General features: G+C 37.8%; 3 protein-coding genes across 3 annotated transcripts in view; 1 reads left to right on the forward strand and 2 right to left on the reverse strand.

Moving 5' to 3' along the window:
- LOC113067797 (NAD(P)(+)--arginine ADP-ribosyltransferase 2-like) overlaps nucleotides 1-23,815 on the forward strand; it is a 95,875-nt gene that overhangs the window by 14,808 nt on the left and 57,252 nt on the right. The gene's annotated exons all lie outside the window — the stretch shown is intronic.
- Nucleotides 3,101-4,030, reverse strand: LOC113067550 (NAD(P)(+)--arginine ADP-ribosyltransferase 2-like). The gene is made up of 2 exons (XM_026239924.1): nucleotides 3,935-4,030; nucleotides 3,101-3,859 (listed from the first exon to the last, which is right to left on the reverse strand). The coding sequence occupies exons 1-2, from the start codon at nucleotides 3,983-3,985 to the stop codon at nucleotides 3,101-3,103; spliced, it is 810 nt and encodes a 269-aa protein (XP_026095709.1). The 5' UTR covers nucleotides 3,986-4,030.
- Nucleotides 10,110-17,288, reverse strand: LOC113067551 (uncharacterized). The gene is made up of 5 exons (XM_026239925.1): nucleotides 16,910-17,288; nucleotides 16,556-16,732; nucleotides 16,239-16,303; nucleotides 13,236-13,937; nucleotides 10,110-10,130 (listed from the first exon to the last, which is right to left on the reverse strand). The coding sequence occupies exons 1-5, from the start codon at nucleotides 17,286-17,288 to the stop codon at nucleotides 10,110-10,112; spliced, it is 1,344 nt and encodes a 447-aa protein (XP_026095710.1).

The raw sequence follows: 23,815 nt of genomic DNA on the forward strand, positions 1-23,815 counted from the left end.
CCAGGTATTTAAACCTGCTCACCCTCTCCACTTCAAGCTCTCGGGTAAACAGTGAGTGGTGAGTTCTCCTCTCTTTCCTCAAGTACACTATCTTCACCTTTGTCTTGTCGTGTTGAGGGTGAGGTTGTTGTCCTCACACCATGTCAGAAGACTGACCATCTCCCTCCTGTATAGGCTGCTTCACTGCGGTGTCATCAGCGAACTTCAGAATGATGTTGTCCTTATGGGAGGCTACACAGTCATGTGTGAACACCCTTGTGGTGTGCCAATGTTTGTTAGCACAGTATCTGAGGTCCTGTTTCCAATCCTAACAGACTGCGGTCTGCCAGTCAGGAAGTCTAGGAGCCAGTCCCAGAGTGTGGGATTTAGTCCAAGTACAATCAGTTTTTGGGTGAGCTTGTGAGGGTTGACCGTATTGAAGGCAGAGCTACAGTATAATCAATAAAGAGCATCCTGATATGATATAATTTAATGTATTGCAATATATCACAGAATATTGCAATATATTCAAAATTGCAATACTATCGTATTGTGATACAAATATCTTAATAATATCATATCTTGAGACCTCTGTTGATCCCCACCCCTAAGACATACTATTGAGTATTAACTCTGATTCCTTCCTCATATCACTTACAGTAGAAGGTTTGTGGCATGTAAAGGGACACCCTTTGAACTTTGGTTCACAGTGATTATTTATACTGTAATCATGAGTAATCTGTGGTTGCAATCGATTACTTTATAAAGGGAATTTCTGTTCTATTGCAAATATACTGTATATTATCCTAAAATTATTCTACTGATTGGATGACTTTGTCTGCGTGCATAATACTGTACTATTTGGGACGATATTGCAGTTAGTATTTATCTCTTCTTTTTGTTCATTTAGATCCATATACATATATACCTGATTGCATATTGTGCAGTTTGGGACCACAGGAAGAAATTCCTGAGTGCCATACCATGCTGACAGTAGATTCTGAATCCTAATCACAAGTAAACCTACATCAACTTGATACTGTCTCCCTGAGTGATGACTGATATCCTGTAGTGAATCCTTACATGTGAAAGTGACATTCAGCCAAGTATGGTGACCCATACTCAGAATTTGTGCTCTGCATTTAACCCATCCAAAGTGCGCACACACACACGTGCGCACCCGCACACACACACACACACACACACACACACACACCCAGAGCAGTGGGCAGCCATTTATGCTGCAGCGCCCAGGGAGCAGTTGGGGGTTCGATGCCTTGCTCAAGGGCACCTAAGTCGTGGTATTGAAGGTAGAGAGAGCACTGTGCATGCACTCCCCCCACCCACAATTCCTGCCAGCCCAGGACTCAAACTCACAACCTTTCGATTGGGAGTCCAACTCTCTAACCATTAGGCCACGACTTCCCCTTCAAATGTTCCTTATGTACATATTTTTCAAAAGCATACACTCAGAAGATGTTCAGTGAACTTAATCAAACTGAGTTAAGCTTTTCTAAAGTTCACGTAATAATACTTGAATAAATAAATGTTTTGTTGAACAACACTCATTAATAAGATTTCTCAATTATTTACTACTTAAAAGCAATTCATTTAATTTAATTTAACCGCTAGCTACTAATACATTTGTGACTGAACGTAGTGAGATAAACACTAAAGAAGACTCATCACTGCTCATTTTGTAAAGTGTCATAGTGTTATGCCGCGTTTCCACCGAAATTGCGTGGAACATTTGTACCAGGACTTTTTTTCTGTTGCTTTCTGCATTTCCACCGCGGTGTAAAGTACCGAGAAGATTATTTAAATAAACTGGTGACGTAGATCTAAATCTGCAAACAGCAGCGTACTTGCCATGGTCAGCTGACCATGGCTACTGCAATTTTCCTCTCTGTATATTTACAATAAAATGAAAGATATCAAATACCACTGCCTCCTTTCGTTTTCATTTAAACATAATAACAGCTGCAGACATGTACTTAGTTCAGGGATATGTGTATATATACAGCCATTACAATTAAATGAAATATTATATCAATTTGCCTTTTTTATTTTCATTTTAACGTGTAGATAAATTGAATACAGACCAAAGACAACCTCTTAGATTTACCCAAGACTAATTACATTTTATCTAAAAGAGACATCAGAGCCAGCGGCACATAAAAGAAGGCCTATCCGAGTTGAGGCTGCTCTCGGCTGATACATGATTACTGAGGTCCCGCTGATCACGTGGAGCTCATGTCTCCGAGATCAGCGAAACACATTTTTAAATAGGCGCTGTCTTTATAAATAAACCACAGATTTGAGTTTTAAACAACTACATTATTGGCTGAAATACTTTTAAAATTAAATTTCATGACACAATAACAGTAATATTTTGAAAATGATCTGAATAAATGGTGGTTAAACTCAACCAATGCTGCGTAAACTCAGCGAATCAGGAAGTTTAGTGCCCAAGTCCCGCTCCCAAAAGTTCCGGAACTTTGAAAAAGTACCACCTCGCCAGCAGGGACTTTCTGAGGGGCATTTTTTTACCCGGAACTTTATTTAGTTCCTGGTTCCTGCAGTGGAAACACACCAAATACCAGGCCAAAATCCCCAGTTCCTGGGTAAAGTTTCTGTGGTGGAAACGCGGCAATAGTAAACCACACGCTTCACTCATCTGAACAATGAAAACCACAAAAACTCCAACATCACAGGAAATCTTTTCCATCTCATGATTAAGATTAAGCTGATCAATATTAAGACTGTTTTTATTTGTAAATATTTAAGTGGATTGAACTTCTGTTTAAGTTTACTGGAACAAATTAAAATCTACAAGAAGCAAAATAAAAATATTATTATTTTATTTTATTTTTTATGCTGTAAGCTGTATTGGTGGCTATGGTATTGCTAGCAAGCATTAAAATTGTTCAGCAAAAATGTGCAAGTATAAACAAAGAAATGTTTTAGATAAACATAAAATCACGTAAAGGCCACTGAATTGGGTCACATAAAAGTAACTTTATTTTATTATGCTGAAGTTTTTTTTTTTTTTTTAACAAACTGAGAGAAAAACATTCTACAAAATGCACATTATTTTATCATTTGAATTTAAGCCTTTTGGTCAACCCACAACAAATGATTTCATCATGGTCTTGGCTGGTTTCTTGAACAGAGCACAGTTCAGGTCACTTCTTGTTCCAGTGCTTTTCAACACATAGACCGTTTCACACCAGAGTTTAGGCTCATTTGTTCTTCTTTTGACAGCAGTGACTTTAAACTTCTCATATGGAGGAATCAGTACCTCCTTTTCATGGCCAAGCTTAGAGTATTTTGTAATATCAGCACCTTCACAAGTGTAGATTTCAAAACAAGATACAGTTCCAAAAATCTTTGCTCCTTTATCACGATTAATGGAGGAAGAAGCAAACTGGCCAAAACGAACCTCTTTGTTCAGAACATCCTTACTAAATTCAACTTTAGTACGACGATAAGTATGATAGCATGCATTTTGTTCTTTTGTCTTCAGAATCTGTACTGCTTCTGTTAACAGAAAATGAAGTGAGTACCATTTGTATGTCTGTTGTTGGTACTGTTTGTTACCGGAACGAGTGTCAGGATTAAAATGCGTATATACATTACTGTCACTGTACACATAAAGAGCGATTAAATTATTCTTTGACAGATTGTCATGGTTTTTGACAAAGGATCCAGCTTTTTCCCAAGCAATTTTAAAACCAGGTGAGTTATTCTTTTCCTTATTTAGAAATACCTTCTCCACCTTTTCTGCCATTCTGTCTCTACAGTTCTCATATTGATCATCAACTGAATTATTTGCCATATCCAGTGGAAATATCTTCCCTTTAACAGCAGCTCTGTGATCCTGCAGCAACAGGGATCATAATGATCAATCATCAGTATTCATGTCTGTAATATTAAAACTAGAACACAATCTTACCTTTCCTAGAGCAGCTGAAATGAGAAGAAGAGCTTCAATGATCAGCAGCATCTTGATTCAGACAGATCCCTCAGATGATCTTGTAGATCTAGTGAAGAGCAGATACTGAAAGACAAGAAAAACAACGTTTAAATACTAAACACCGACACCGAGTATAATAGAAAGCAATATGTACATTAATCTTTCATGTTGACACTAAATTTACCTGAGAATATTGTTCTTTCTTGTTATCAGATCGTGTTTTCTTATAGTTTTTGTTGGAGTTCAGAAGATCAGAAAAGTCAGCCGTTCAGAGGGACAACGACTCTTCAAACCAAAAGATTAGACAATTGGCTGTTTTATATCCCTGATATGTGTGTGTGTGTGTGTGTGTGTGTAGATCATAATAACTTGTGAAGTTCTGGTGTTTGTGTGGTTTCACACTGAATAAACTCTTGACTTCCTGTTTGTCTAACATGAATGCCAGATATTCTCTGCTTGATCTCCTCAAAATGTGTAAAATTCAAATTGTTGAAGGCATACAGACATGTAAATACGTAAGAAGGATATCTCATCTCTAATTCAACCTTTAAACTTCACTTTCAGAAGAAGATATAAGAAAATTGTACATTTATGAATTAATATGAAGGTTGTTTGCTGTAGTTTACTAAAATACTTTTGATCAAGTCCACCACATTACACAGACAAACGGCACTTCCATCGTCTTCAGAAAATGTTCAGATCTGGTCTGAATTATGTTTTGATCTGCTCTTGGCACATTGTTTGTTCAGTTTTATCTTTTTGCTCTACTTACTGCACATAGTTTATGAGGGTTGAAGATTAGATCTATGACTGTTAGTTTAGTGATCCAGCTCGATAATAATCTAAGTCAAACCTCAAAGTGCTGCCTAGGAATCATAATTGACGAAACTCTTTTTAATAAAGAGAAATACTGAATTTCAGACAGTGGCCGGTAGGTGGTGCTGTTTTAAGGTGTTACAATGACCTGGCTGCACCTGTCCACACCATCATTCATTCACTGGGTTAGAACAGCTGATTATATCACAAATCTGTAAGCAACTTTTGACTGTTATTGTCTGAAGCTGTTATTAACACTGTTGACTGTTGATAAATTTCGTAACATTTTACAATATAGTTCTGTAAAGTCTGACCACACTGTAAAGTTTCAGGAATGACAACCGCATTAAAATAAAGGAGTGAATTCCCCAAAAATTATGATTTTGTGTGTACACAAAACAGCTCACTGACCGAAGAAATATTACAACTTGTTCTACAATTTTAACTAAACCACCGCCAACAGAGGCATCTTTTTTTATATAGCAGAGGGGTTTCCAGACTCTTTCCTGCTGTGCCGGTTTCCTGCAGAGTTTAGCGCCAATCCTAATTAAACACACCTGATCCAACTAATCAAGGTCTTACTAAGCATACTAAAAACTTCCAGGCATGTATGTTTAGGAAAAGTTGGAGCTAAAATTAGGCCAACGGCCCTCTAGATCGAGTTTGGAGTCACCTTGATAGCCATGCTCTGCAGAGCACTTCCTCATGCAGTGTTGCCAAGTCCTCTATAATTTAAATGTCTCTGAGCTTGTTATCTAGTTTATGGACTTAACAAGTGGGCACTTGTGGTTCTGTGGAGCTCAGTTAGAGATGCTAAGAAAAGAACTTACATTTGAATAGGATTACCTTGACTCTTTGTTGGCACAAAGATGGCAGAGATACAAGAAACCACAAGTCCAGAGGATTGGAGATATGTGGAGTCCTGCAGATGACCTAACAAAGGGAAAATCACTTGCAGATCTGGCCACTCCAAACAGATGCACCAATGGACCCCCGTTCCTCTTAATGCACTCTGATCCCCGGCCAAAGAGTCCTGTTGACAGATCTCTGAAGGATGACTCAGAGTTACACATGTCAACGTATTGATATAGATATTTAGATATAGATATTTTGTCTTCAACAGATTCGCCATTTCCCTTCTGCATTGTTATTATTGTCTTCAGCAGAATTCAGTGTCTTGTCCAGTGGAAATAATGATCAAATCAGTAGGCTATATGTTCCATTCAAAGGTCATAGAAGTGTGTGTTAGAGTATGTGAGCGGAGTGACGTGATTTTGTCTGGAGCTTTGAAAGTCAGAGCATTGAGGTTCTTCTTTGAGAACGCTCCACTACCACTCCATCACGAGCACAAATTATGCTAACTCACACATTAAACATAATTAAAGCATGTTGTAAGTTGTACAGTTTGTTAATCTCCGCTCAAAACTAATTTGCTGCTACATTGTTGCACGTGGACAGAGCACACAAGCTTGCACATAATGTAGCCTACAGATTGTGCACATACATTCAGCAATGAAGAAAAACTGAAAAGTTACAGAATATTCTTTCTCTTTCTGAAGTGAATACCCTCAGCTTTACCATAGTAGAGAGAGTCGTTTTTGAGAGCAGTCAGTTAATCATTTAATGTGGACTTGGGCAAATTGTAGTGTTCCAATAAACCATGTTAAAACTATTCTTCTAGAATTATGCATGTATTTTTCGTTTAATATAATTTCTCAAGCATAGTGAAATAAGTTCATGCACGGAGCTCACTTCTAACGCGCTGATGATCAAAGAGAGAAGTGTGACATATGCAGATCAGGGGCGCGAGGAGTGGAACTGAGGACAGTTGACCTAAAGGAAGTGTTATTAATAGCAATGCTGTTGTGATTACTGAGGTTTATTAAGCAATTATAATTTTGACATTTACTTTTTCTTTTTAAAGGCTGAAATTGCGAGGTTTAACTTTTTATTAAACTTTTTCAAAGTTTAATTTGAACATTTACATTAGATATCTCAATCTTGAATGCTATTAAACTGTTGTCAGTCGTCATTTAAAATCCGGAAATCACTGGTAATGTTATTGTTTTAGTGATTATGCAAACAAAACTTATTTTAATTGTTGTTTGTTGATTTTTGATTTATGTGTATGCACTTTTTTAACACCTCCAGCACATTATAACAAAACGGTAATAATGCTGATAACCGTGATCATTTTGGTCACTATAATCGTGATAAGAAATTTTCATAGCATTACATCCCTAGTGGGAAGGTGTAGGCAGGTACTACACGTAGGGTAATTCTGTATATTAAACACACTACGCTAAATGAGAGTACCACCCGTTGTACGTTTTAGTTTTGTCTTCTTTTAGTTAGTATTGTTTAGGGTGTTGTAACTAGAGATGTTCCGATACCCTTTTTCTCTTCCCGATACCGATTCCGATACCTGGGCTCAGGGTATTGGTCGATACCGAGTACTGATCCGATACCTGGGTGTGTATCTGAAAATACAGCTGTATATACTACTAATCGGAACAACTCTAGTTGTAACGCCAAAGATCCTTTTCTTTCTGCAATTTTCTTTTGGTAGTTAGGTTAGGTTACAAAAACTTAACAAGCTGTAGTTTTTTTTTTTTTTTTTTTTTACTGTATTTCTTTTATGAGGCACCTCTTGTGCTCCCACTTCCATTTGTGTGTGTGTGTGTGTGTGTTGTCATTATGTTGTTTACCATATTTTCCTGTTAATATTGTAAATACTATCACCTCACTTTCCACTGAGCACTGTGCAATAAATGGCTCAGAAGAATTTTTGGAAAGGAATTTTTTGGGGGAATTTTTGCCTGCCAGCGTTCTTGTATATGTAAACACGCATCTATACAAATGTTATTTTCCCAATCTCCCCAAGTTTAGCTAAGTGAAAAAAATAAAATAAAACTTAAGGGATATAACACATTCATAAAAACAAATCTGACAGTGAGATCAGTATAGAGCTGCAGTAGTTTTGTTGCATTAAGTCCGTTTGACAATGCAGCAGGCTTGTGAAGATCTGTGGCTTCATGTGGGACAAACTCTGTTCCTCAAGATGAGCTTCATGTAGGCCTAGGAGTACATTTATTTAATACTTTCTCAACTGTTTACTATTGAGAATATTCTTTTTCATTTTTCTGCTAGATAGCAACATTTATTTTTATTTTTGAATGAATGTAATAGGACGAACACCTAAGAAGAGTTTCATCATTGTGCAGATTTTATTGCTTATTTAAAATGACATGGTGTTAATGAGTTCGCCCACAACAAAACCACAAGCTTTACTCTTCTGCAAAATGAAAACCAGAAAAACTCCCGCATGAGAGAAGCTCTTCTCAATCTCCAACTTGACTAAGATGGAAAATATTAAATACAATTAATATTTAAAAAAATTCAATTAAACAAGAAACTGTAGCTGAATTATTCCTGATGACTCAAACTCATCTGATGCAACTCTTGTGAAGGTCTTTGTGGTTTCTAGCAGGACAAACGCTGATTTCCTGTTTGTCTGAGATGAGTAATAGTAGACCTGACTACATATATTTCAAAAGCATACGCTAACAAATGTTTTTATCAACTTAAATTGTGGAATTGTTCTACACAATCATATAAGACGACTAGAATAAGTCCATTAAAACATAATATTTTGCTGAAGAAACTGAATTACATTTCTCAGTTACTGTAATTACTACTGAAATGTTATCGCTAGCAACAACATTTGTGACTAATGTAATGGACTCCTCACATGAAGAGATGCACATGAAGAGATTCTTTACAATTGTAATATGATGCATAAGTATAAATGAAGACTCATAAAATCACTTTGAGGCCACTAAATTGGGTCACTTAAAATTAACTTTATTATGAACAAATTGTGTTTTCTGACAAATTATTATTATTGAACTAAACCAAGGAAGAAATTTTTATACAGGTTCATGGGAAAGTTTAAAGCAATATTCTATACTCAGCATAGTATTTTGTTATGGTTTCTTGAATAGAGCACAGTTGAGGTCACTTCTCTTCTCAGAAAGTAAACACAGTTTCACACCAGAGATTTTTCTCATCTCTTCTTGTCCTTTCTTCTTGACTTTAAACATCTCATATGGAGGAATCAGCACCTCTCTCTCTTGAGGAAGCTTGGAATATTTTGTCAGATCAGCACCTTCACAATTACAAGACACAGTTCCAAAAAACTTTGTTATGATTAATAGTAGTAGTAAATGAGCCAAAAAAAAAAAACATTGTGTATATATTCAAATATATTCTGTATATAGAATCTGTATTGCATCTGTTAACAGAAAGTGAAGTGAATACCATTTTGTTTTCTTAGTGATTAGAAACAAGAGAACTCAAAGTAGCCTATAGGTTGTAAGTGAAAGTGATGAGACATGTGGCCAAGAATGGCCACACACACACACACACACACACACAGAGCAGTGGACAACCATTTTTTGCTGCGGTGCCCGGAGAGCTGTTGGGGGTTCAGTACCATCTCAGTCGTGGTATTGAAGGTGGAGAGAGAGAGCGCTGTACATTCACTCCCCCCACCGACTATCCCTGCTGGTACGAGACGTGAACCCGGTAGGAGACTCAAACCCTTGCGTTAGGATTCTGTCTCCATAACTGTTTGGCCACGACTTCCCTCTTGTAACATGTAAGTATTGTTTTACCTGTAAAAATGTTGCATTTCATCGTTTGTTGCATTCTACAAGCAATCACATACTATCCACCCTAAATAATATTCAGTAATATTTAGGGCAGATATTATGCAAATTGGGACGCAGGGCGCATCTGCATTCAGTGTTGGACAGCACAAGTCTCAGGTCATCTTCCACCTGGAGCCGATTTCTGTACTTTGTTTTCAAAGCTGTCAATTTTGAAAACCTGGCCACGCTCAGATAAGTTGAGGTGAATGAAGAAGTAATTTTAGGGTGGCGTCAGATAACTGAGGATATTCAGGCATCACGCTCAACTAAAATGACAGCAGAGAGGAAGAGCTGTAGAGGAGTTGCAGTCTATCGCTCATTAATTTGAAAGGGAGGGATCCTCACCCAAGCAAATCTACTGAAATGAAGGTGAGATAATGGCCAATTTGTTGTTTTAGTCCCTCAACATGTTGAGCTACTGAATTAATCAAAGTAGAGATGTTTATCCCTGTCCCTTGCACACAGCCAGCGAAGTTGAGAAACATGTCAACATTTTTATTAATCAGCTGATCATGCCAAAGATCCAGTGTGCCAACAAATCTCTGATTTTATCTTAAAGGAGCAAGATTTTGTTTTCTCTCACTTGCATCAATGTGTTCACCGAATTCAACCTTTGTCAGCATCGGTCACCAGGTCTTTTGGAAAACCTGAACAAAAATGTTTTAACATAATCACAGAACAGTGTATCTGATCGCTGAGGAAAATGCCAGACACAATATTGACTGTTTTTTGAGTCAAAGATTTAATGACCCAGTCATAAACAACTGCCTCAATCTTGATGAATCAGCCATTTGAACGGATCGTTTGAATGAATGACTCAATGACTCACTTAATAAGATCGCTTATCACCTGCCGCCACCTATTGGCAGTTTAGTTTGTTTAAACCATAGACAGTAAAAGAAATGGACACAGCGACCCCATTGGAACTCAATTGAGACAAGCGAAGCCCATTTTTAGCGTTTTTTAGCACTTCCGTTTCTGACGCGCAGACTCAAACGAAGCTTGACGACGTCAGCAACCTGTCTGACAGATGTAAATCTTCTAGTGGCTGTGCGTGTAAACTGCCATCATTAATCTTGCAGAGACGGCGAGCTTGAGCGGGGAGTTCTTTGTCGTGAGTGAGCAGGAGTAAGTATTCTGATTAATTTTTTGTATAGTATTTTAAAATGTAACTCCAGTACGCCATATTAAGTTAATTGCCTGCGAGCTTCTCCTCCTGTCTGTACGGTAATGCGACAGAGAGCCGAGTGGTTATGACGCAATCGTTAGCCTATTTTTTACAAAAACTGTTTATACGGGGCCATAATGTAACATAGAAGGTAATGGAGCCCTTTATACATTGTTGTGTATCTTTAGAAATAAATAATGGACAAACGTCTTTAAACGCCTCAGATGTAAAGTTATTTGCTGTCAAAGTGACGCCAAAATGAATGGGAGTCAATGGGAATGCTAACGCAAGTGAAGTTCTGCTACAAGATGGCAGCCCCCACCCGACTTCAACTTCCGGTCGAGTTCCTTGCCCCCTGGTTTAAACGTGTCATTCTTTCCAACATTTCTTATTTATTATTTTCAAAAATGTAAAACAATCTCATAGCATTATTTCATGTAAATTATTCAGTGTAAACTATTCAATTTGATTGTTAACAGCCCCATATATTGACAAACCAATCAAATATGTTTAAAATATATATTTTTTAAATCAGAACAAACACATTTTTTTTTATTCAGGAGTTTTATATTATATATATATACTTTACTTTGTAATGGCAGTCCGCACGCAGCGGCTTCTCTCTGTCCCGACAGAATGTTTTTTTTCGTGTTTTTTGTCTTGTGAGTCTCAGTGTTTTTGTATGTCGTCATCGTGTCTACCTTTGTTTAAGCGTGCATACAGTCGTAAGGTTCTACTGGATGTCGGCAGAACCACATTTTTACAGTTAAACTCCACGCACGTGGAACAGCTGCGGGATCTCGGACTGCTATGGAGGCTTACACCATCACGACCCCCACTACTGCATCTCGCCCACAGCGGAGGCGCCACAAGCAGTGTGAGAGGAAGCAGAAGAGGGGTAAGCGCGGAGGTATCCGGGCTAGGCTAATGGCTAACCCACACAAGCCATCTATCCCCACCATCGTACTGGCTAACGTACGCTCTTTGGACAATAAATTGGCCTACATCCAATTACTACGTTCAACTCAGAGGACTGTAAGAGACTGTTGTGTTATTGTGTTCACGGAAACATGGCTCAGCAACAGTGATCCAGACTGCGCTATTCAGATCGACCAGCTGACGTGCTATCGAGCAGACAGAGCTCTCGTCGCGTGAGGAAAAACCCACGGCGGTGGGCTTTGTTTTTACATCAATGACGTGTGGTGCCGCGAGGCTGTTGTGATCTGCAAACACTGCTCACCCCTGGTGGAGTATATGATTATTAAATGACAGCTGTTCTATCTGACGAGGGAAAATACTGCCAATGAACTCATCTCTGATAATCCTGGGTTGCTATGGTTACGCAGGTTTGTTTACGCATTAAACTCGTGGTCACGAGAAAAACATGTCGTTCCCTCAACATAAAAGTCGTGGCCACGAGAAATGGATGTTGTTCCCTCAACATAGCATCTCGAGGCCACAACATAAGGATGTCGTTACCTCGACATAATATGACATTCCCACGAGTTAAAGTTGCAGTAGGTAACTTTTGTAAAAATTAATTTTTTACATATTTGTTAAACCTGTCATTATGTCCTGACAGTAGAATATGAGACAGATAATCTATGAAAAAATCAAGCTCCTCTGGCTCCTCCCAGAGGTCCTATTGCCATTTGCAGAAATACTCCGCTCCCGGTAAGAATCAACCAATCAGAGCTGCGGTCCGTAACTTTGTTTGTGTTCAAAATGTACAAAAGCAACTGCATAAGAGTATGTTTTTTTAATGGTATTATTATTATTATTATTATTATTATTATTCTGCAATACTTTTGAAATTTGAATGAAATTTAAAACTTTTAAAGATTAACTTTTCATCTCAACTTTTCTGGGATTTACAGATGAACTGAGGGTTATTTTACTCCTAGATGTTCTGCTATGTAATGACAAATTATCAGATGTATATAGTAAAGAACAGGAATAAAATTAAGAGCTGAAAATTATTTAGAATGATATCTTTTAGGGAATTTAAAAAATAAACATAAAAATCCAACCTTTTCAGTTTAAAAATTAAAGTTAAATCTTGAATTATTAAATATAATCTGCTTGCTTTTACAACTAATTTAAAATTTAATTACATTAAACCAACTTTAAAAATCAAGTTATATTGCACATAACTTTATGTAAATGTAAAACATATGACTGACTGGAAATATAATTTTTATGCTACTTTGATTATTAAACATGAGATTAAACTCTACCTGACATGAGTACAACTGGAAAAAATTTACTTCTTTACTAACTGGAAAATTTGAATATTGATCATAATTTATTTTGTAGACAAATAAAAGAAATCTCATATGAAAATGACATGCTTTTAATTTGTATGGTAATAAAAAAGCAGGATGTGTTCTAACTACAACAAATGTGTAGAATATACAAATTAACTGGTTAGCAGGTAAACACTTGCAAACAAAATAAACCAGATGGAACATTTAATAAAGCATGACACATTATACAGAAAGCAATTTAAATATGGTAATACTGAAAAGGAAAATAATATGGAAAAAAGAAGTGCATCTTGCCACTTGTCTGCAATAAATATCACTGCACAGTTCAGGTCACTTCTTGTTCCTGAGCTTTTCAAAGTGAACACAGTGTCACACCAGAGATGTTTCAGATCACTCCCTGTCCTGACAGCAGTAACTTTAAACATCTCATATGGAGGAATCAATACCTCTCTCTCATCGGGATACCTTGAATATTTTGCAATATCTGCACCTTCACAAGTGTAGATTTCAAAACAAGATACATTTCCAAATTCTTCTGCTACTTTACGATTAAGTGATGAGGATGCAAACGAACCAAAACGAACCTCCGTGTTCAGAACATTTCCATCAAATTTAACCTTTGTACCACGATAAGTCAAATAGCATTTATGTTGTTTTTTCTTCAGAATCTGTATTGCTTCTGTTAACAAAAAGTGAAGAGAATACCATGTAAAAGCGTTATTTTTGTATTTTTCTTTATCAGCATAAACAGCATTAGTGAAATTGCGATACATTGTAGCATTTGAGCTTGTGTACACATATATGGCGACAGAATGGATCTGTGCCAAGTTATCTTCTGGTGCCTTGTAATACTTTTCACCTTTTTGCCAAAACTCAGACATTTCCTTCTCCAGATATATTGTCTTGACTAGATTTTTCATTTCCTTTGTACAGCCATCATATTGATCATCAACAGAATTCAATGCCATATCCAATGGAAATATCTCATTTTCAATTGCATCTCTGTGGTCATGTAGCAACTGGAATCACAATGATCATGTTTTCATGATTCATGTCTATTTTAATGTCAACAATATTCATATTTGAACTAAATTCATGCATGAAGTTTACCTGTATTAGAGCGGGTAAAATGAGAAGAAGAGCTTTAATGAGCAGCATCTTCAGTAAAATCCCTCAGATGATCTAGTGATGAACACAACAGTAGTTCAAAAACTGCTAAGTCTATGACTGTAACAGCAAACTGTTCAACAACTTTTACTCTACCTTCAAATTTACCCGATAATATTGTTGTTGTTTTTTTCTCAGGAGTCAGTCAGATGACAAAAGTTGGCTTGTTTTAATTTTAAATTTGTGTGTGTGTGTGGGGGGGGGGGGGGTGTGCGTGTGTGTGTGGGGGGGGGGGTGTTCTGTCTGTAACAAATGACATATTTGTACATGAGGTGGAAATATTTTTTGTTGTCTCTGAGCAGGTTTCAATTAACAGCCTAAGGAAGTTTAAATGAAAAATTAAAAAAATGTAATGTGACATATTTAATAATAAGAATAAAATAAGAATAAGAAAATACAACTATGTTAAAGTTTTGACTTATTATAGCAGCCCAATTAAATTCTGTTTCAAAACCACTGAAATGACTGAGAAGGATTACGTCATCAACCATTAGACCACAATCTCCCGGTTGTGTGCCTCTAAGGTAAGAAAACCTGGCTGGTAGCTTTCAGATAGCTAAGAAACATCAGTTGTAGTTGTCAGTGTCACTCGTCAGTCAGTTATGAAAATTAAATCATTATGGATTCTGTGCAATAAACCTGAACTTCAATAACTTTGTTTTCACATATGTTGCTGCTTACTTTCACTTCTTTGCACATTTGTATTTTGTTTAATTTGTGTGTGCATTTTTAAAAAAACACTTACCTTGTACTCTATCTGATGGCATAATGTCAGGCAAGTACCAGTAGGTGGTGCTGTAACCAATAAGCACAAGTACTCTCAGATCACCATGTCAGTTTATCAAAGAGCTCATCAAACATATGACCTCACTTCCTGTATAAGGTCCACACTATTCATTCATTCATTGTGCTACATGGCAATGGTTGACAGTATCACAAAAATATATTTCTGACTGTTATTGTCTGAAGATCATCTACAGGACACCAGACAAGCATTTGAGAGAAGTGGCACCAGCACCACTAAGTTCTGCAGATGGTGGCGCCAGGAGCACATTTGGTAACACTGGGGCTGATGTGTGGGGGTATTCAAAGTAAAGATAATTTAATCATAAAATTACTAATGGTTTTTTATTAATAAGTGCAGTTACTAATAATATTTCATGTTCGTTTCTTGTTGTTTTGTTTATTAAAAAACAAGATTTGACAGTAAAGCACTAAGCCTGAGTTAAGATGCATACAAAATTAACTTCTATTAACAAATGTAACAGGTGTTAAATCTACTTTTTTTATACAGAAAATGTATATATTCCACTTCCACTTTTCTAGCATATGGAACTGACCAACTTCAGTGATTATGTGTGTTTTCGTAGCAAACTGAAGAACATTTTTTGACTTCTCTTACTTCATACACAAAAAAAGTGTTCAGACAAAATCTGATTTCTTGATGATTTGATATTTTATAATTGTGATTTTATAATTTAAAAATACAGAGAAAAGGTAGAATTAATGACTTATAAGCCAATAAGTGCTCCTCTGCTGCTGTCCACTGGGTATAATTGTGATTTGATGTATTTTTTTAATTTTACTTAAGTTTGTTTATCAAAAAGTGATCAGTCAAAGTGATTGTTTATCAGAAAGTGAAGTGAATACCATTTGTATGCTTTTTTTTTTTATTAATTCTTGTCTTATTAATTTTTGTCTTTGCGATCAGCTTCATTAAACTTCTTATATACATCATATTCTGAGTGTACACATAAATAGCGATTAAATTATTCTTTGTCAAGTTATCTCCCGGTGTCCTAGAGCAGATGAAATGAAAAGACGAGCTTCAATGATCACCAGCATCTTGATTCAGTCAAATCCCTCAGATGATCTTGTAGATCTATAGTGAAGAGCAGATGATGGAAGCTAAGCGCACAACTCTCTGCAGGGCTTTGCAGTCTTGACTGGAGCTGTTCCCATACCACACTGAGATACACTGAGTCAATACACTTTCTATAGCCCTGAATATAAAGTTTTCAGGATGGCTGGTGAGACCCTGAATTTCCTCAGCTGTCGCAGATGGTACAGTCTTTGCCTGGCTTTATTTACCTGTGTTTGAATATGGGTAGTCCATGTCAGGTCCTCTGAGATCTTTACACCAAGCTGCTCACCCTCTCCACAGGGGTCCTGCTGATCATAAGAGAAGTGTAGGGCCGCTGCTGTCTCTTCCTGAAGACTGCAATCAGTTCTTTAGTTTTGCTCACATTTAGAGAGAGACAATTGTCTTGGCACCATGATGTCAGTTTCTCATCCAAGTATGCGGTCTCATTATTGTTGTGAATCAGGCCCAGAACCACAGTGTCATCAGCAAATATGATAAAAGATGTGGAGCTGTTGAAAGAAACGCAGTCATGTGTGTAGAGAGAGTAGAGCAGGGGACTCAGGACACAGCCCTGTGGGCATCCTATGTTCAGGTTGATGGAGTTACAGGTGAGCTGGCAAAATTTCACTACTTGAGGTCTGCCGGAGAGGAACTCTTGAATCCAGTTGCAGAGTAAAGAATTCAGGACAAGGTTGGGGCGATAAGCAAATGGAAGAGGGTCCAAAGTATCTGGAATGGAGGAGCAGATGTAGTTTTTAATCAGTCCCTCAAAGACCTTCATGACTATTGATGGGAGGACAACTGGACGATAGTCATTCAGACAAGATTGTTCATTGCTCTTAGGCACAGGGATGATGACAGATTTTTAAAAGGAGGTGGGAGCCACCGAGTTAGCAAGAGACTCATTAAAAATGGATGTAAACAAACCAGCGAGCTGATCAGCGCAGGACCGCAGAACACAGAAAGAAATCCCATCAGGTCCTGCTGCTTTCCTGACGTTCACTCGCTTTAGAGCCCTCCGAACCTCATCCTCTGACACAGTGATCGCATGATGATCGCTGATCTGACTGCTGCTTCCTGACGCGCTGATCGGCAGATTCGCGCTGCTTAGATTGTTTTCAAAGTGGCCGTAGAAAGAGTTTAGCTCATCAGCCAGCGATGGATCTGCTCTCACCTCTGCAGAGGATTTATTTCCAAAGACACAGATGGTCCTTAATCCCTGCCACATGCGTTGGGAGTTATTGAGCTGGAAATGAGACTCTATTCGTTCCCTGTATCTGTGTTTGGCGGCTCTTACTGCGTGTTGGAGAGCATAGCATGATGCTTTGTACTCGCTCATGTTTCCCGACAAAAGTATGCATTTGTTTACTGCTGCACGGATTGTTCTGTCTACCCACGGTTTCTGATTTGAAAAGGTCCTTATAGTTATTGTTTGAGTTCCTTGCTTGGTTAGCATGTTTACAAAGCTTATTGCTACATCCGTGAACTCACTGACGTCAGATGAACTTGCCCAAAACATGTCCCAGTCTACATCATCAAGATCCGCCTGTAGCATGGCTTCAGAGTGGGCAGACAAGCGCGTCACCACCCTCTGCACAGGGGTTCTTGAACAAACCTTTGTTTTTTTTTTGGAGGGAGTGCATCGTGAAGCTTAGACAAAACCAAGCCGGTGTCTGCTTGTGGGGGCATGTAAACAGCAGTAACGATGATTAATGAAAACTCCCGGGGCAGATAGAAAGGGCGGAAAAAAAGGTGATGTAAAACCAGACTCTTTTCAGTTTAAGAGAACATGTAAGTGACCAGCCCTGTACAGTTAAGGACACTTATCTCCTCTTCACCACTATGTAACAAAAATATTTAATTTATAGTCCTGATTTATTTTGTTTTTATAGAAAAAAATGGAAGGATTCTGTCACAACCTACAACTTCATCATCTGCAAAGAGAAATGGCCACTCAATCACACCAAAATACACATAATGATGGACTTACAGGCATCATAGAGGCTTAATGAAATACAGTATTTCACTGAAACCTGGTCTTCTATTCAGTATTTCCAGTTTCTATTTTGTTTTACCTCTTTAAGTATTTATTTATGTTCAATGTCAAATGTCATTTATTAATGTATTCTGCTAATAACTGTTGTTAGAGCACAGTCATTTTTGGTACAAATTCACATGTCTTTAAAAAAATTTAAGTACCTAATTTACTAATAGCCACTGCAGACTATTGTAATAACAGACAGATAGAGGGGTAAAAAAATAACATATTAATAAATAATATATACAGATAATATTAAAATGATATAAATATGTTAATATACTGATAATAATGAAAATAAACTATGATAAAAAAATGTTGTTCATAACACCATTAAGGTCCTATATAGCATTTTCAAAGCCTGGTTCTTTATGGAACCCTATAAAAAGGGTTATATTTAGCACTAAAAAGGGTTTTGCTATTGTTACAAGCTGAAGAACCCTTTTTTTTGGTACTGGTTAAAACCATTTTATTTATGAGGTCTAAATAAACTTTTTTTAATCAAATGATTATTATTTTTATCTGCTAGCTAGCCAAATTCTTAGTGTAATGAAATTAACAATCAAGAAGAGACTCATCTTTTCGCAGATCTGAGAAAATAAAGCTGCAATTCACCATTTCCTTTGTAAAGCCGTTATTATTGTCATCAGCAGATTTCAGTGCCAAATCTAATGGAAATATCTGTCCTTTAACAGCAGCTCTGTGATCCTGCAGCAACATGGATCAGTATTAGTGCTAGTATTAGTTGGTTAAGTGCAGGCGAAAAAGATGAGTCTTTAGATGTTTCTTGAAAATGAGTAAAGACTCAGCTGTACGAATTGAGATTGGGAGGTCATTCCACCAGCTGGGCCCAGTCCAGGAGAAAGATCGTGAGAGTGATTTTGAACTTCTTTGGGATGGCACCACAAGATGTCGTTCACTTGCAGAGCGCAAACTTCTGGAGGGCACATAAGATTTAACCAGTGTGTTTAGGTATGTTGGTGCCGTGCCAGTGGTCGTCTTGTAGGCAAGCATTATTACCTTGAATTTGATGCAAGCGACTACTGGTAGCCAGTGTAAACTGATGAGGAGAGGAGTAATGTGATCTTTTTTTGGCTCATTGAAGACAACCCTCGCTGCTGCATTCTGGATCATTTGCAGAGGCTTGACAGTACATGCAGGAAGGCACGCCAGGAGAGCATTACAATAGTCCAGTCTGGAGAGAAACAAGAGCTTGGACAAGAAGTTGGGTGGCTTGCTCTGATAGGAAGGGTCTAATCTTCCTAATGTTGTATAGGGCAAATCTGCAGGACCGGGTCGTTGTAGCAATGTGGTCTGTGAAGCTTAACTGATGATCCATCACAACTCCTAGGTTTCTGGCTGTCCTCGAAGGAGTAATGGTTGACGAACCCAGCTGTATAGAGAAGTTATGATGAAGCAATGGGTTAGCTGGAATCACCAAGAGTTCTGTCTTCATAAGGTTAAGCTGAAGGTGATGGTCATTCATCCAGCTAGAAATGTCACTCAGACAGGCTGAAATGCGAGCAGCTACCGTCGGGTCATCTGGTTGGAATGAGAAGTAGAGTTGGGTGTCATCAACGTAGCAGTGATAAGAAAAGCCATGCTTCTGAATGACAGATCCTAATGACATCATGTAGATTGAGAAGAGAAGTGGTCCAAGTACTGAGCCTTGAGGAACCCCAGTAGCAAGGTGTTGTGACTAAGAAACATCACCCCTCCAAGTCACACTGAAGGATCTGTCAGAGAGGTAGGACTTAACCCACAGGAGTGCGGTTCCAGAGATGCCCATCTTTCTGAGGGTGGACAGGAGAATCTGGTGATTAACGGTGTCAAAAGCAGCAGACAGGTCCAGTAAGATGAGTACTTAGGATTTTGAAGCTGCTTTTGCTAGTCGCAGGGCTTCAGTAACCGAGAGCAGAGCAGTCTCAGTTGAGTGGCCACTTTTGAAGCCAGATTGGTGGCTGTCTAGGAGGTTGTTGGAGTGTTGGTGACCTGCGTTGGAGTGTGTGCTGCTTCAGGAGTAAGTGCTAGGTTAGCAGTAATGATGAAGTGGTCTGAGGTGTGCAGTGGAGCAACTGAAGAGGTGTCCACAGAGCAACAGCGCGTGTAGATGAGGTCCAGTTGGTTGCCTGTTTTGTGAGTCGCTGTAGTAGACACTAGCTTGAGATCAAATGAGGTGAGCAGAGTTTTGAAGTCAGCAGCCTGGGGTTTATCTAGGTGGATGTTGAAGTCACCAAGCAGTACCAGAGGAGTACCATCTTCATGAAAGTTTGATAGCAGCACATCCAACTCCTCCAAGAAGTTTCCAAATTGACCTGGGGGATGATAAATGACCACAAAGTGGATTTTAACAGGGTGGGTTACAGTAATTTTTTACAGTAAAAGTGATTCAAATGAACCATTACCTATAGGTGATGGCTGAAGATCAAATTTCCATTCATTTGATATAAGGAGACCAGTACCTCCACCCCTCCCAGTGGTACGAGGAGTGTGGTAACAAGTGAAATTAGTGGAGAGGGCTGCGGGGGTGGCAGTGTCTTCAGGTTTGATCCAAGTCTCAGTCAGTGCCATGAGGTTGAGACCGGAATGAGTAGCAATAGAAGAAAATGAGGTCTGCTTTGTTAACAGTTTTTTTTTATCAACATCTGATATTTACCTACTCTGTTTAAATTAGGTATCTTAGCTTAGTCTTAGCAAGAAGTAGATTATATCTGCCAATCATGTGTGCACTATAGTATCCACTGAAAGCCTCTGCTTTATGCAGTTTTCAGATTCATGGTATCACAAAGGTAATATTAACATTCAAAAACAAATCTGACAGTGAGATCAGTATAGAGCTGCATTAGTTTTGTTGCATTAAGTCCATCTGACAATGCAGCAGGCTTGTGAAGATCTGTGGCTTCATGTGGGACAAACTCTCTGTTCCTCAAGATGAGTAATATGAGCTTCATGTAGGCCTAGAAGTACATGTATTTAATTATTTCTAAGTAGAATACCTAAGAAGAGTTTCATCATCCTGCAGGTTTTATTGCTCATTTAAAATGACATGGTGTTAATGAGGTCGCACACACCAAAACCCAACACAGTCTCACTCTCTACTCGTCAAATGTCTGACGCATGGTCAAGTGATCTGGCGTCACTTTTTTGACGCACTGGGTATACCTTTGGCGTTATTTTTCAACGTGCAGGTTAGTCCAATAGACTTCTATAGAACTCAGCAGCGTTTAAATTTGACGTCTTGGTTCAGCACACCGCAACGACACTGAATAAATAAAAATAAGTAATAGGCTACAAAAAAATTATATATGACAGAGATCGTTTTTATCTGGCCCTCCAACTTGTTTTTGAGGTTTAAATATTCTCGCAATCTTTTATCAAAGTGATCTCTGTGCCAAAGCTTAGCGCGTTCATCAGTGGTGAGTTTAACAACACTCAACTGCAGGTAAAACAGCATTCATCGGTGAGTTTGACCAAAGCAACACTCAACTGCAGGGAAAACGGCATAAAAAGGTGAGTTTAACAACGCTCCAAGGCGCGTGCAAGTAAGCAGTTTAACCGTTTTCTTACCACCCATTTCGCTTATCGCTTATTCATAGTTCATCATCTCTATGAAATAACGTTCAAGAAGTCTCATTCAGGACACATCGCGATGCTTGCCATCAGTTTCCATGTGCCACAGGGTCGGTGAGTAACGTTAGATATAATTACGCTCTTTTAATGCCTGTTATAAAATGTATTCTGTCTTTATTAATCAGATTAGCGCCATATTGTTTACTCGCTGTATTATATCAGTCATCCGAGGCTGTCTTTGAGTTTCATTGCGTTTAACTAAATGAACACACCTGCTAACTAGTGTGATTAAACCCTGTCGGTCACGTGACGTGCCATAGACTTTCAATATATTCATTTCATGTCAAAGATGTAAATTTGTAGTAAAATCATGGTAACCACGGCATGTACAATAGTAACAAATTAAATTTGAAGTTAAAACCCAGGAACGGGACATTTACCATGTTTTTACCTCAGTAACTGTAGTTCTACTATGGTATATTAATAACCAATACAACAATACAATAATCATCAAACTAACTTTGGTTGTACAACTGTAATTGTCGTTTTTGATGTGCTTTTATATTACAGATATCACACATTTACTGTATCATGCTTTTGATACCTTTTTATGTAAATCCAAAAAAAGTTAATAAATAAAAAGACACATTTTTCCCTTCCTGCAGTTCATTCATATCAGTTTATATTTTAAATATTTTGCTCACAAAACATTATTAAAATTCTGTTTATAATTCTATTTTATTTCACCCCCCCCCCCCCTTTCTTATTTTTATTATTTTTGTATTTTTTTTTTGCTGAAAAGATGTAAAGGAAGCAGTCATCCCTGTGGTGTTTGTGGAGAGGTTTTCCTTCAGAAATGGAGAAGACTGAAAGCTGAGGAGGCAGACATTTGCAGCAGTAAGTCTGTGTTGGTTTTACCTTTTTATCAAACTGCTGTTATAAATTGCACAGCATTTGTTGTTTCTTAAACTTTTGCACTGTCAAAATACCCACACTTGCCATCTTTGCACTTGACCAATCGATTATTTATTTGACGTATTTCCTAAGTTTAGGCCAAGTGTTCGAGTGAGCATGATGACCACAAGTGTGTGTCGAACTTTTCATCACCTGATGACTGTGGTTCCCAATCCTGATCCTGGAGAACCCCAGCACTGCACGGTTTTGGCGTCTCTCTTATCTGCCTTGGAGTCTTCACTGATGAGCTGATGAGTTGAATCAGGTGTGTTTGATCAGGGAGACATCTCAAATGTGCAGTGTTGGGCTTCTCCAGGACCAGGATTGGGAGCCACTGCCTTATGGGACACACTTAAGTGTTTACAGAGATTTTTAGTTTGATTATTCAACTTTGCATTTTAAAATAAATTAATTGAAAAATTATTTGCAATATCTAATTATTATTATTATTATTATTATTATTATTATTATTAATATTTTACATACATTGTAAAGGTTTCCGTGACCCCTTGTGAGATCTCGACAAAAAGTCTCACAATTTATTCCAAAAAATGATGCATGATGGGATACACTAAGCCTGGTATAGAGCTCCGGAGCGGTATTGGAGATAATTTGGGTTTAGTGTTCATTAAGGGCACTGCGCTTTGGCATTATTAAGACTTGCGCACTACTGATAACAGTCCTGTTAGCTCGTAATAATTTTTTTTAATATATATATGAATATAGCTGTATAATTACACACACACATACGCACAGTAATGTATAAGATGCATGTAATGTAGTAATATTTTTCTTTCTTTCTGTCTTACAGGATTGTTTGCAGATAATGCTGTTCAAGCTCAACAGCTATTTTAAGAGCCAACCCTCACAAACCTTCCTAAAAACTAAAAGAGCTATTACTGAGTCTCAGCGAATCTTGCCATGATCAGCTCTTCCCAGGTACATTTGTTTAAAATATTTTTGAATCAACATTTACTCATCAAATGCTCTGGTCTGAATCTTATTTTAAATTAACTTAATTATAGACGGTTTCAACGGCAACAACATAAACAAACGTTACTGCGCATGAGCGCTTTTGTGGACCTAACTTAACTTCCGGTAGACTTCCAAATAGAATCAATAACAACAGCCAAGTCCCTCTAGAGTAGATATTTTTTGATAACAAACAAAATGTTTTTCTGCGTGGATCAGGCGGACTTAATGAAAATGCAAATTCATTATTTGCCAACAGGAGATGTTTTAAAGCATAGACATAAAGCGCGAGAAATAGAGGTTTCCCCAGTAACAGCTGTAAACGAAGCAGA

Source organism: Carassius auratus, linkage group LG28B, assembly GCF_003368295.1.
Source record: "Carassius auratus strain Wakin linkage group LG28B, ASM336829v1, whole genome shotgun sequence".
In the NCBI taxonomy this organism is placed as follows: Eukaryota; Metazoa; Chordata; class Actinopteri; order Cypriniformes; family Cyprinidae; genus Carassius; species Carassius auratus.

Excerpts from the sequence above, each read along its gene's own strand:
- LOC113067550 (XM_026239924.1), bottom strand. The coding sequence starts at position 3,985 with ATGCTGCTGATCATTGAAGCTCTTCTTCTCATTTCAGCTGCTCTAGGA. Across the intron at positions 3,860-3,934 it reads TTTCAGCTGCTCTAGGAAAG|GATCACAGAGCTGCTGTTAA; the intron begins GTAAGATTGTGT and ends CTGTTGCTGCAG.
- LOC113067551 (XM_026239925.1), bottom strand. The coding sequence starts at position 17,288 with ATGAGCGAGTACAAAGCATCATGCTATGCTCTCCAACACGCAGTAAGA. Across the intron at positions 16,304-16,555 it reads GAAATTTTGCCAGCTCACCT|TCTTCAGGAAGAGACAGCAG; the intron begins GTAACTCCATCA and ends AACTGATTGCAG. Across the intron at positions 10,131-13,235 it reads GAAGTGACCTGAACTGTGCA|GTTTTCCAAAAGACCTGGTG; the intron begins GTGATATTTATT and ends ATTTTTGTTCAG.